Source organism: Solanum stenotomum, chromosome 6, assembly GCF_019186545.1.
Source record: "Solanum stenotomum isolate F172 chromosome 6, ASM1918654v1, whole genome shotgun sequence".
In the NCBI taxonomy this organism is placed as follows: Eukaryota; Viridiplantae; Streptophyta; class Magnoliopsida; order Solanales; family Solanaceae; genus Solanum; species Solanum stenotomum.
The window spans coordinates 57,298,557-57,312,564 of NC_064287.1; the positions used below are offsets into that span (position 1 = coordinate 57,298,557).

General features: G+C 38.9%; 2 protein-coding genes across 4 annotated transcripts in view; both read left to right on the top strand.

Moving 5' to 3' along the window:
* LOC125868052 (2-alkenal reductase (NADP(+)-dependent)-like) overlaps positions 1-14,008 on the top strand; it is a 167,387-nt gene that overhangs the window by 124,001 nt on the left and 29,378 nt on the right. The window lies entirely within an intron of this gene.
* Positions 7-1,188, top strand: LOC125868059 (acetyl-CoA-benzylalcohol acetyltransferase-like; the record flags this gene model as incomplete). Its single annotated transcript, XM_049548658.1, has 1 exon — positions 7-1,188. A coding segment is annotated over one exon (903 nt), but the record flags the coding sequence as incomplete, so codon positions are not given.

The following is a 14,008-nucleotide window of genomic DNA, read 5'->3' on the forward strand; positions in this document are numbered from 1 at the left end:
ACAACATTTGAATGTGGTGGTCTAGCCCTAGCTATTAGCCATGCACACCCTGCTATGGACGGATGCACCACATTCAAAATCATTTACGAATGGGCTAAAGTGTGCAAATTTGGTACTCCTTCTAAGGAGATCAACTTCATGAACTTCAATTTAGGCACTCTATTCCCTTACAAAGATTTAACAACCATTCTTGAGCCTCCGGTTGACGAAGGCAAACGTACAAACTCTAAGTTAATTGCCAGAAAGTTTGTTTTTGAGGAAGATGCAATATTGAGGCTCAGAGAAAAATTTGACTCAACAACTGGCGAAGGTTTGAGTTTCAAACCTTCGCGAGTTGAGATGATTACAACACTTTTATGGAGGTCACTTATCCGTTCCACAGGAAGTACTTCACATTTGAAACGGTCTGTAATGTCATTTCCACTTAACTTGCGTGGTAAGGTAGCAACTTTTCCTGAAATTGCTAATTCTTTTGGGAATCTTATCATCGATATTCCAATAAAATTTGAACACGACGATGAAACAAAAATGGAGTCGTTGCATCACATTGTAAAACTCATAAAAGAGTCAATTCAAGTGATTATCAGTAAATGTGTCAAAGCTACTCCGGATGAAATAATTTCTTTGGTTATCGACTTATACAAGGATAGTTACGCCGGATTAGAGTGGGGAGGAGACAATGAAGTTGTGAATTTTACATGCGCAAGTTTATGTAGGTTCCCCATACAAAAAACTGATTTTGGTTGGGGAATACCAACATTAATGCTTTTTGGGTCAAGACATAGCCAAGTTTTTTGGTTGTATGATACTGAATGTGAGACTGGAATTGTCGTGCAAATGGAATTGGAGGAAAAGTACATGGATAAACTTGCAAGTGACCAAGATATCATGGATTTTGCTAAATTTTAGGGTTTAATTTTCATGTTCTTTCATTTAATTTGTACTCCCTTCGTTTTAATTTAAGTATGCGTGTTGCTATTGTTTTTTCTTTGGTTTGTTTTAAATATGAATGTCATTTTCTATGAACACGCTTTGACTATAATTAAGTAGCATTTTAACTTGTAGCAAGGATTCTACTAAAATAAATATATAATAAGATTTTTGTTAGCATTTTTGTTTAGTGTAGTAGCGAATGTTCGCTACAAAAAATCACTATTTAGTGGCGACTTCCAAAAGTCGTTAAATAACATTTAATTATGGATTCACATGTATCTAGGATATATACACTAACTCTCTCGTCGCATCTCTCATCTCTTGCTCTCCTTTCTTCCTCTCTCGCTCCCCTCTCTTCCTATGTAGCATAGATGCATTTATCTAGTGTGATTCACATGTATCTGGGATCTCGCCTCTCTCCTCTCTCCTCTCTCCTCTCTCGCTCACTTCTTTCCCCTCTCGCTCACCCCTTTTCCTCTCTCGCTAGCTCCCTAAGTATTTGTATTTCAGAGAGTATTTAGAAGCAATCTAGGTGTATTTGATTTGAAATTCTGTATGAAATTATTAATTAGTGAAATAATATGTAATTGTTTCAAACTATAGAAAAAATAGTAAATATGATAAGAATGTTTATTTATATAAATATTTTTTAAAATTAAAAAATAGTGAAAGGAAATATATATATAGTCATTACTTTAGTTTCTTATAGTTAAGTCAGCCCGACAAGGAAGCGCCGAAACCCTTCGTAGAGAGTTGGAGGAGCAGTATATGAAGCCTCACCATTTTGGGAAATATTTTGGGCATTTAGGGGTCACTTTACAGGAACTAGGCGATTTTCTCAGTTTCTCGTGTTTGTTAGCCCATAAATATTTTAATGATATGGCTTGTGGACGATTAATTTCTTTGCAAAACCTTTACGATATCCTCCATATATAGGGAGCTGGAGGGAGTAGTCCATATAGTTTCACAATTTTTAGAGTCCATTTTGGATATTTAGGGGCCAATTTACAGGAATTAGGTGATTTTAAAAAAAAAATCGTTTGTGTTAGCTTATGAATATTTTGATGATATGATTTCCATATGACTTCTTCGCAGACCTTTATAAAGCCCTCCATATGGGGAGTTGAGGGAGAACTGTGTATAGTCTCACAAATTTAAGAGTCCATTTTGTGCATTTAAGGGTCAATTAAGAGTATTTAGATGATTTTCTTAGTTTTTCTTGTGTATTACTCCATGAATATTTAATAATATGGCTATCGAACAATTTCTTTGTGATACCTTTACGAAACCCTCCGTAGGTGTCACGCCCCGAGCCTACACCCTGGGCGGGACCGGCACTCGGAGACCATTGCTGGCCCCAAGAGAACCTTTGGCCTGGCTTTCTTAACTCAGCGGAAACCTAACTTAACATAATAACTTCATGCAATGCAAATATTACATAACAACTTAACTTATAAAATCTGGTCACAAAGGCGACTCATATCTCAATATAGAATATTTACATATATACATAGATGAGAGACTCAATACTAACTGACTGACTGTCTATGAAGCCTCTAATACTGAGATGGATGTTGGGACAGACCCCGCAACACCCTAATAAAACAAAACTAAGAACACAAAATAATTGGAATGCAAGGAGGCTCACCACTGACTCTGGAGTGCTCAGCTGGATCAACGACGTGCAGGACGCTGATCCGGGGTACCTGTATCTGCATCATAATAGGATGCAGGCCAACTGGCATCAGTACATGGAATGTACGAGTATGCGAGCTGGAAAACTAAGCAACATAGGCTAGAAGGAAATCTGGAAGAAACTAAAAAGCTTACCTTGCTCAACTCAACTCAACTTGACTAACTTCTTTCAATATAAGGCAATTTATAACAAGTGCGATATAAAGAAAGACTGTTTAAGACATGTTATAAACTCTGTGTGTATACAAAGATACAATAAGCTTGAGATGTATATAGAAATACAATTGAACTGATGTATATACAATATAATACTTTCAGTGTATGAAATACAATAACTGATGTGGGAGTTTCTCTAACCGACAACCATCACATGAGAGCTATAGTGATGATACAACGATCGACCTCACGCTGCCAGAGCATCTTATACCCGGCCAAAGGTATAAGACCTGAACTGCCTAATGGATCCACTAGTCTATCTGGAAAAGGATTCATCTAAAAAGTATAATCCTTTTCTACCCATGGTGGCTAACATGGTTCTTTGGGGGCTGTGGGTTCTTTGAACGCTCCCCCAATTCGGTACTCGATACTACTCCCAAAAATGTACTGGCTCTTATGTTTTTAAAACATATGTCTTCCTGCTGATTGAGATAATTACTCAAAAACTAGCCCGAAGGCTCTTTTGGAAATCTCAATTTCCAACCTTGTTTAAATGTAAAAACATTTCTTTAAAACTTCTTTGGGAATACATAGTTCCCTAATAACTTTGAGAAATGAACTCAACTTTAAACTCTTTACTCGACTTGAAACTGTATACTTAACTTGGAACTGGAGCCTTAGAATGAAGTTAAAACGTTCAATGAAGACTCTTGAAAAGCTTGGAAGACTTGCTTGAACTTACTTCTTAACATTGCTTGACTTGACTCTAACTTCACCTTAGCTTGATACTAACTCGCCTTGAATTGAATTATGAATTTAAGGTGTATGATAACACGTATTTAGATGAGTTTGGGATGTTTAGAAACACTTTGGGGTGTTGGAAACAACTAGGGAACATAGGTATAACACCTAGGAACATGCATGAGAAAATGGGGAAGGAATGGGAAAGCTTGGCGCTCTTGGGCGCTCTGAGAGGCGCGGAGCGCCAGACCTCCAACTTCAGAGAGGTCTGGTTGGGGCTCTGGTAGGGGCGGCGCCCCAAGGGCTGGACCTCAGAGTCCCTTTTGGGGCGCGCTGGCTAGCGCGATACCTCAACCCTTTTCCCCGGAAACTTGACTTTTCTCCTTCCTTTTCCAACTCTAAACCTCCCTTACCTTCAATGGTTTCAACCCCCAAACAGTAAGGATCATAAAAACCCTCATGCATTAGATTCAACTCAAAAACACAACCAAATCATGTCCCACAACCAACAATAGCTGCAACAACACAATCAACAACATCAAACCAACAACATATCCAATCTTTCTAAAAAATGATGAGTTTGGGGTGTGGGGGGAAGGATCAACCCACACTAAAGAATCACATACCTTGATAGGGATCACCCCCGACGAAAATCCACGACGGAGCTTGCTTGATCTCCTCTTTCTCCTCTTCTTCTCCTCTTCTTTCTCTTCTTCTTCTCTTCTTCACTCTCAAGAACCCTAACTCCTTCTCTTTTAAAATGGGACAAAATGATCCAAAGATCAGCCTAATACAACAATATAATCCCAAAAGAAATTACTAGGGAAAAGACCAAAATGCCCTTAAAATTTCCGGACGGATTCCCTGCTAACTGCCCAACTTTCAAAGGGCATAACTTGCTCATACGAACTCGGAATCGAGCAAACTCGTCGATGTTGGAAAGATCATTCCAAGGGATTTCCAAACATAACTGGAACTACTCCTAACTCATCCTGAACTAGGAATTATGACTGCTCAAAGTTGGCCAAAACTCACTGATTTCCACACTTGACCAAATTACCAAATTTTAAATTTTTCCAAAAATGACTATTTCCAATTGCAAGCTTTTTCATAGTTATTTCAAATTTCCGGATGTTACAATATCTCCCCCTTGGGAACATTCGTCCTCGAATGAGGTTACTCTTACCAAGGCTATGGGTGTGACATCAACTCAAACACCCTACAAACACCTATGCAAACGCAACAACAGCAACGACATGCTCATTATAATTAAAAGAGCACTAAGAAAGAAATTAATACCTTAATCTGCATTTCCTCCGGATTCAAAGAGATGTGGATATCTCTTCTTCATGTCCTCTTCGGCTTCCCAAGTTGCTTCCTCACCAAATTGGTTCCTCCATAGGACTTTGACTGAGGCTACATCTTTCGTTCTCAACCTACGAACTTGATGATCTAAAATCTAAACAGGCACCTCCTCATAAGATAAGTTATCCTTGATCTTAATACTTCCAGTCGGTAGGCTCAATGAAGGATCGCCTATCCACTTCTTCAACATGGAGATATGAAATATCGGATGAACCACTTCTAGTTCCCGTGGTAACTCCAACTCATAAGCAACATTGACAATCCTCTTGGCTATGCGGTAAGGTCCAATATATCGGGGACTAAGTTTCCCCTTCTCACCAAACCTCATAACCCCCTTCATGGGTGAGACCTTCAAATAAACACAATCATCTACTTCAAACTCTAACGCCCTCCTCCTAACATCAGTGTAGGATTTTTGACGACTCTGTGCCGTTTTCAACCTCTCTTGAATCACTTTCACCTTCTCCATAGCTTGGTGAACTAAATCTGGTCCTATCAACTGTGCTTCACCAACTTCAAACCATCCAATAGGAGATCTACATCTTCTCCCATAAAGAGCTTCGTAAGGAGCCATCTGGATGCTAAAGTGATAACTGTTATTGTAGGCAAACTCAATGAGAGGTAGGTGATCATCCCAATTGCCTTTGAAATCGATCACACAATCTCTCAACATATCTTCTAAAGTCTGAATAGTACGCTCTGCTTGCCCATCAGTCTGAGGATGAAAGGCAGTACTTAAGTTCACTTTCGAACCCAAGCCTTTCTGAAAAGATTTCCAGAACTGTACAGTGAACTGTGCACTTCTATCTGAAATAATGGAGATTGGAACTCCATGAAGTCTCACTATCTCCTGAACATACAACTTGGCAGAATCTTCTGCTGTATTGGTAGTCTTTACCGGTAGAAAATGAGCTGACTTTATCATTCGATCGACAATCACCCAAATAGAATCATGTTGTCTGCGAGACCTTGGCAACCCTGCGATGAAATCCATATTGATCATCTCCACTTCCATTCCAGAAGTTCTATCATCTGAGCTAAACCACCGGGCCTTTGGTGCTCGACCTTCACTTGTTGGTAATTTGGACACTTAGCAACAAACTCTGCAATGCCCTTCTTCATGCCATTCCACCAATAAACTTCTCTCAAGTCATGATACATCTTCGTGGAACCCGGATGAATGGAATATCTAGAGCTATGAGCTTCCTCCATAATCCTTTCTTGGAGTCCATCTACCCTAGGTACACACAATCTGCCTTGAAATCTCAAAACACCATCTCCTCCTTGTTCAAAGGCTAATACTCTTTGCTTTTGAACATTTGCCTTCAACTCAAGTTAAATGGGATCTTGATCTTGCTTCTCTTTCACTTCTGACATTAATGATGACTCGGCCCTGCTCGTCACCGCTATTCCTCCTTCTGCGGAATTTGTAAATCCGACTCCCAGGCATGCCAGCCTGTGCACATCTTTTGCTAACTCTCTCCTTCCTTCTTCAATATGGGCGGTGCTACCCATAGGCAACCTGCTCAAAGAATCAGCAATAACAAAAGCCTTACCTGGGTGGTAAAGAATACTAAGGTCATAGTCCTTGAGTAATTCTAACCACCTCCTCTGTCTGAGATTAAGCTCTTTCTGAGTAAGCACATATTGAAGGCTCCTATGATCAGTGAATACATCGACATGCACACCATACAAGTAATGACGCCATATTTTCAAAGCGAACACTACAGCCGCTAGCTCTAAGTCATGGGTTGGGTAGTTCTTCTCATAAACTTTCAACTGCTTGGAGGCATAAGCTATAACCTTGCCATTCTGCATTAAGACACAACCCAAACCAACTCTAGATGCATCACAATACACCACAAAACCTTGAGTACCTTCTGGTAGCGTCAATACTGGAGCTGTAATCAACCTCTGTTTCAATTCCTGAAAGTTGTTCTCACAAGCTTCAGACCATTGAAATTTCACTATCTTCTGAGTCAACTTGGTCAAAGGAGATGCAATAGTCGAGCACCCCTCAACAAACCTTCTATAGTAGCCAGCCAAACCCAAGAAACTCCTAATTTCAGTTGGAGATGTGGGTCTAGACCAATTCTGCACTGCCTCAATTTTTTGAGTATCAACTTTAATTCCATCACCAGACACAATGTGGCCTAGGAATGCCACAGACTTAAGCCAAAACTCACACTTAGAGAACTTGGCATACAACTCTTTGTCTTTCAAAGTCTGAAGAACTGTTCTGAGATGACTAGCATGATCTTCTTCATTCCTTGAATAGACTAGTATGTCATCAATGAAGACGATAACAAACGTATCTAGATAAGGTTTGAAGACTCGATTCATCAAGTCCATGAAAGCTGCCGGTGCATTGGTCAAACCAAAAGACATGACTAAAAACTCATAATGACCGTACCGGGTCCTGAAAGCTGTCTTTGGAATATCACATTCCCTTACTCTTAACTGATGATAGCCTGATCTGAGGTCAATCTTCGAAAAATAGGTGGCACCCTGAAACTGATAGAAAAAATCATCAATCCTCGAAAGAGGGTACTTGTTCTTGATGGTAACCTTATTCAACTAGCGGTAATCTATACACATCCTAAGGGAACCATCTTTCTTTCTCACAAACAAGACCGGAGCACCCCAAGGTGAGACACTCGGTCGAATGAAACCCTTTTCTAGGAGATCTTTCAACTGCTCTTTCAACTCTGCTGGTGCCATTTTATATGGCGGAATAAAGACAGGACGAGTATCTGGAATGAGATCTATGCCGAAATTTATCTCTCTCTCAGGAGGAATTATGGGTAGATCATCAGGAAAAACTTCTGGAAACTCTCTTACTATAGGAACTGACTGAAAATGAGGTATCTTAACACTAGAGTCATGAACTCGGACTAAGTGATAGATACAACCCTTTGAAACTAACTTTCTTGCCTTAAGATACGTAATAAAACAACCCTTAGGCACTGCTGAAGTGCTACTCCATTCTATAACTGACTCATTCGGAAACTGAAACTTGACTGCTCGAGTTCTACAATCTATCGATGCATAACAAGCATGAAGCCAATCCATACCTAGAATGACATCGAAATCCACCATGTCTAACTCAACCAAATCAGCCATGGTGTTCTTGTGATTGATGGACACAGGACAATCACGATAAACTCTTTCTGCTAGAATAGACTCCCCAATAGGTGTAGAAACACAAAAGGGTTCACAAAGTCTTTCAAGAAGAACATCAAACTTATTTGCAACATAAGGAGTTACGAAAGATAAACTTGCTCCTGGGTCTAGCAATGCATACACCTCAAAAGTAAAGACTTTGATCATACCAGTGACAACATTCGGAGAATTCTCTTGCTCATGGCGACTGGTGATTGCATAAAGGCGGTTTGCTCCTCCTCCGGTACTAGAAGTAGCTCCTCTAGGTGTCGTCCTGTCTGGTGGAACAACTGAAGAAGACTGTGCTCTATTGCCCCCATTACCCTGCCTATTCTTTGGACACTCTCGCATGAAATGTACATTCTGACCACACTTGAAACAACCAATGGAGCCCTCTCGACAAATACCTGAGTGGTTCCTACCACACTTGGCGCAGGCAGGAGGTTTACTACTCCCTTGCGCCACACTACCCAAAGATTATGCTGGTCTAGCCCTGAAGTCCTTCGAATTCTGGCTATTAAATTCACCTTTGTATATGGGCGCAGGTGCTCTAGCAGATGATGGAGCAGGTCCCTTTTGCCTTTGCTGAAAGGAGGAACGGTTTGAATTACCTTTCTGCTGCCCGGACTCATTACCGGACTTCGCTCTCTTATTTCTGAACTCTTCTCTGTCCCTCAACTTCTCTTCCTCAACCTGTTGCACATAGACCATCAACCTAGATATGTCCATGTCCCCGATAAGCATTGCAGCCCTACCTTCTTTACTCGACAATCGAGACAGCCCAGCAACAAACAAACTCATTCTATTCCTCATGTCCGCAACCATCTCCGGAGCATAGCGGGATAGTTGGGTGAACTTTAGACTGTACTCATGAACACTCAAAGACTCCTGCTTAAGTGTGAGGAACTCACGTACCTTGGCCTCTCTCAATTCTCGAGGAAAGAAATGCCCTAAGAAAGCTTCCTCAAAAGAGGCCCAACTCGCAGGTGGTGCATTCTCAACTCTGCTCCCCTTCCACTGGTCGAACCAAGTTCTAGCAACATCCTTCAATTGGTACGCAGCTAGTTCAACCCGCTCAATATCTGCCACATGCATCATATCAAAAATCTTCTTCAACTCCTCAATGAAGTCCTCTGGATCCTCAGTAGTGCTTGAACCCATGAAACTTGGAGGATTCATCCCTAAGAACTCACGAATCCTAGAAGTGTCGGCTCCTTCATGTCGAGCTCCTCTCTGCTGACCAATCTGATTAGTTACAGCTTGACTCAAAATTCTAATTGCCTCTCTGAACGCGACATTAGGGTAACTCTTGCTCATCATCATAACGTCTAGGAAGACACCCTCTACCAAATCTTCGTGGAGGCATGACTATCTGAAACACACGCAAGCATGAATTAGGAAGAAACTCTTTAGAGATAAACTCTAACGCACAAGATGAGTGTGAAAGAAATAAGAAATCTTCTTAAATGTTGTAGCCTCCCAATCATAGATGTGGCGCGCTTCACACCGATAACTAGGTCTCTACAGACACGGCTTCATAGACTCCCTAGAACTCTTGAACTTGCTTTGACACCAAGTTTGTCACGCCCCGAGCCTACACCCTGGGCGGGACCGGCACTCGGAGACCATTGCTGGCCATAAGCGAACCCTTGGCCTGGATTTCTTAACTCAGCGGAAACCTAACTTAACATAATAACTTCATGCAATGCAAATATTACACAACAACTTAACTTATAAAACCTAGCCACAAAGGCGACTCATATCTCAAAATAGAATATTTACATATATACATAGATGATAGACTCAATACTGACTGACTGACTGTCTATGAAGCCTCTTTTACTGAGATGGATGTGGGGACAGACCCCGCAACACCCTAATAAAACAAAACTAAGAACACAAAATAATTGGAATGCAAAGAGGCTCACAACTGACTCTGGAGTGCTCAGCTGGATTAACGACGTGCAGGATGCTGATCCGGGGAACCTGTATCTGCATCATAATAAGATGTAGGCCAACTGGCATCAGTACATGGAATGTACGAGTATGCGAGCTGGAAAACTAAGCAACATAGGCTAGAAGGAAATCTGGAAGAAACTGAAAAGCTTACCTTGCTCAACTCAACTCAACCTGACTGACTTCTTTCAATATAAGGCAATTTAAAACAAGTGTGATATAAAGAAAGACTGTTTAAAACATGCTATAAACTCTGTGTGTATACAAAGATACAATAAGCCTGAGATGTATATAGAAATACAATTGAACTGATGTATATACAATATAATATTTTCTGTGTATGAAATACAATAACTGCTGTGGAAGTTTCTCTAACCGACAGCCATGACATGAGAGCTATAGTGATGATATAGCGATCGACCTCACGCTGCCAGAGCATCTTATACTCGGCCAAAGGTATAAGACCTGAACTGCCTAATGGATCCACTAGTCTATCTGGAAAAGGATTCATCTAAAAAGTATAATCCTTTTCTACCCATGGTGGCTAACATGGTTCTCTGGGGCTGTGGGTTCTTTGAACGCTCCCTCAATTCGATGCTCGATACTACTCCCAAAAATGTACTGGCTCTTATGTTTTTAAAACATATGTCTTCCTGCTGATTGAGATAATTACTCAAAAACTAGCCCGAAGGCTTTTTTGGAAATCTCAGTTTCCAACCTTGTTTAAATGTAAAAACATTTCTTTAAAACTTCTTTGGGAATACATAGTTCCCTAATAACTTTGAGAAATGAACTCAACTTTAAACTCTTTACTCGACTTGAAACTGTATACTTAACTTGGAACTGGAGCCTTAGAATGAAGTTAAAATGTTCAATGAAGACTCTTGAAAAGCTTGGAAGACTTGCTTGAACTTACTTCTTAACATTGCTTGACTAGACTCTAACTTCACCTTAGCTTGATACTAACTCGCCTTGAATTGAATTATGAATTCAAGGTGTATGATCACACGTATTTAGATGAGTTCGGTATGTTTAGAAACACTTTGGGGTATTGGAAACAACTAGGGAACATAGGTATAACACCTAGGAACATGCATGAAAAAATGGGGAAGGAATGGGAAAGCTTGGCGCTATTCCAAGGAATTACCAAATATAACTGGAACTACTCCTAACTCATCCTGATCTAGGAATTATGACTGCGCAAAGTTGGCCAAAACTCACTGATTTCCCACACTTAACCAAATTTCCAGATTTTAAATTTTTCCAAAAATGACTATTTCCAATTTCAAGCTTTTTCATAGTTATTTCAAATTGCCTGATGTTACAGTAGGTAGTTAGGAGAACAGTACGTACAGTCTCACATTTTTTAGAGTGATTTTTGGGCATTTATGGGCCAATTACAAGCATTAGGCGATTTTCTCAATTTTTTGTGAGTGTTAGTCCAAACATCTGGTACCTTGGAGCACCCAAAATATATTTCTAAAAAAATATTATCAGGACCTCCGTAATGAGTTGGGGAAGTATTATGTATTGTCCCACCATTTAAGGCATATTTTCGCTTTTACGAGCTAATTTTTAGCAATTATACGACTTTCTTGGTATTTCGTGTTTATTAGCCCATGGATTTTGCGCCTTAGAGCACCAAAAAAAATTCAAAATTTTTTTATGATGACCTCCGTAATGAGTTGGAAAGCATTATGTATAGTCTCACCATGTTTTAAGATATATTTTTGCATTTATGAGCCAACTTTTAGGAATTACGCCACTTTTTTTGTTTTTTCGTGTGTATTAGCCCATGGATCTGGCGCTTTGGAGCAGCCAAATATTTTTTCTGAAAAATCTTTATGAGAACCTCCATAGAGAGTTGGGAAAACATTACGTATAGTCTCACCATTTTTTAAAACATATTTTCGCATTTACGAGCCAATTTTTAGGAATAACGCGACATTGTTGGTTTTTTCGTGTGTATTTGCCCATGGATCTGGCACCTTGGAGCCCCCAAAATTTTTTCTGAAAAAAACTTTATGAGGACCTCCATAATAAGTTGGAGAAGAATTATGTTTAGTTCCACCATTTAAAGACATATTTTCAAATTTAGGAGCCAACTTTTAGAAATTACACGATTTTCTTAGTTTTTTCGTGTGCTAATGACCATGGATCTGGGCATTGGAGAACCCAAAAAGTTTTTCTGAAAAAGTTTATGAGGATCTCTATAATGAGCTGGGAAAGCATTATGTATAGTCCCACCATTTTAAGGAATATTTTTGCATTTACGAGCCAACTTTAGGAATTACACGACTTTCTTGTTTTTCGTGTGTATTAGTCGAGAGATCTAGCGCCTTGAAGCACCTTAAGAAATTTTCTGAAAAAATGGACTTCCGTAATGAGTTGGGAAAACATCACGTTAAGTCCCACCATTTTTAAGGTATATTTTCATATGAGCCAATTTTTAGGAATTACACGACTTTCTTGATTTTTCGTGTGTATTAGCCAATGGATTTGATGCCTTGGAGCACTAAAATATTTTTTTCTGAAAATTTTTTGTGAGGACCCTGTAATGATTTGGGGAAGCATTATGTATAATTCCTCAATTTTTAAAGCAGATTTTCGCATTTACGAGCCAACCGTTAAGATTTACGCTACTTTCTTAATATTTTGCGTGTATTAGCTTATGGATCAAGTGCGTTGGAGCACTCAATTTTTTTTCTAAAAAAATTTATGAGAGCCTCCGTAATGAGTTTGGGAAGCATTACGTATAGTCCCACCATTTTTAAGGCATATTTTCTTTACGAGAAAACTTTTAGAAATTACTTGACTTTCAAGGTTTTTTGTGTATATTAGCCAATGGATATGGTGTCCGGAGAACCCAAATAAAATTTCTGAAAAAACTTTATGTGGTCCTCTGTTTTGATTGGGGGTTGCATTAAGTATAGTCCTACCATTTTTAAGGCATATTTTCACATTTACGAACCAACTTTTAGGAATTACGCTTTAATGGTTTTTCGTGTGTGTTATCCCATGAATCTGGCGCCTCGGAGCACCTTCAATTTTTTTTTGAAAAACCTTATGAGGATATCTGTAATGAGTTGGGGAAGCGTACGTATAATCCCACCATTTCAAGGCATATTTTAGTATATACAAGTAACTTTTAGGAATTAGGCAACTTTCTTGGTTTTTCGTGTATATTAGCCCATAGATCTGGCGTGTTGGAGCACCCAATTTTTTTTCTGAAAAAACTCTATGTGGATCTCTGTAATGAGTAGGGGAAGAATTACATATAGTCCCACCATTTTAAGGCATATTTTCGCATTTACAAGTCAACTTTTAGCAATTACGCGACTTTCTTGGTTATTCGTGTGTATAAATAAGCCTAAGATAGCACCCTAAAATTTTTCTAAAATTATACATATTTTTAACTCCATTTCATTCTTTTTTAAATACATTATACATATTTTTAATTTTGAACTATTTGTTTAACTACAGTTATTTAGTTGATGGATATTTCTTAAATAATTAATTTATTTAGTTGTGGGTTAATGGGTCAAGTCCATAATTTACTTGGTACCCTTTATCACTTGACCCGTGTATATAAATAAAATTAGTGAGATTTAACCTATTTAATTATTTTAGAAAAAGAAAAATAAAGAGAATAGGGACAGACCCTAAGCGGCATCAATGAGCAGCGAGTGCTCTTCCTTCATGTAAGTATTTTGGCTGAGCTTTTATGATTGTTGTTTTATACATAATAGAGTTTACACTAAGGGTGTGTTTGGTATGAAGGAAAATGTTTTCCTAGAAAATGTTTTCTTGGAAAACAAGTTGATTTTTGACTTATTTTCTCATGTTTGGTTGGTGAGTAGAAAATATTTTCCGAAAAAGATTTTTAGTGTTTGATTAATGAATGAAAAATGTTTTTGAAAAATTTCTTTTATTTTTTCTAGAGTAGAAAATAATTGTTGAAATTGAAAATATTTTTTAAAAACAAACTTAATTTTTTTTG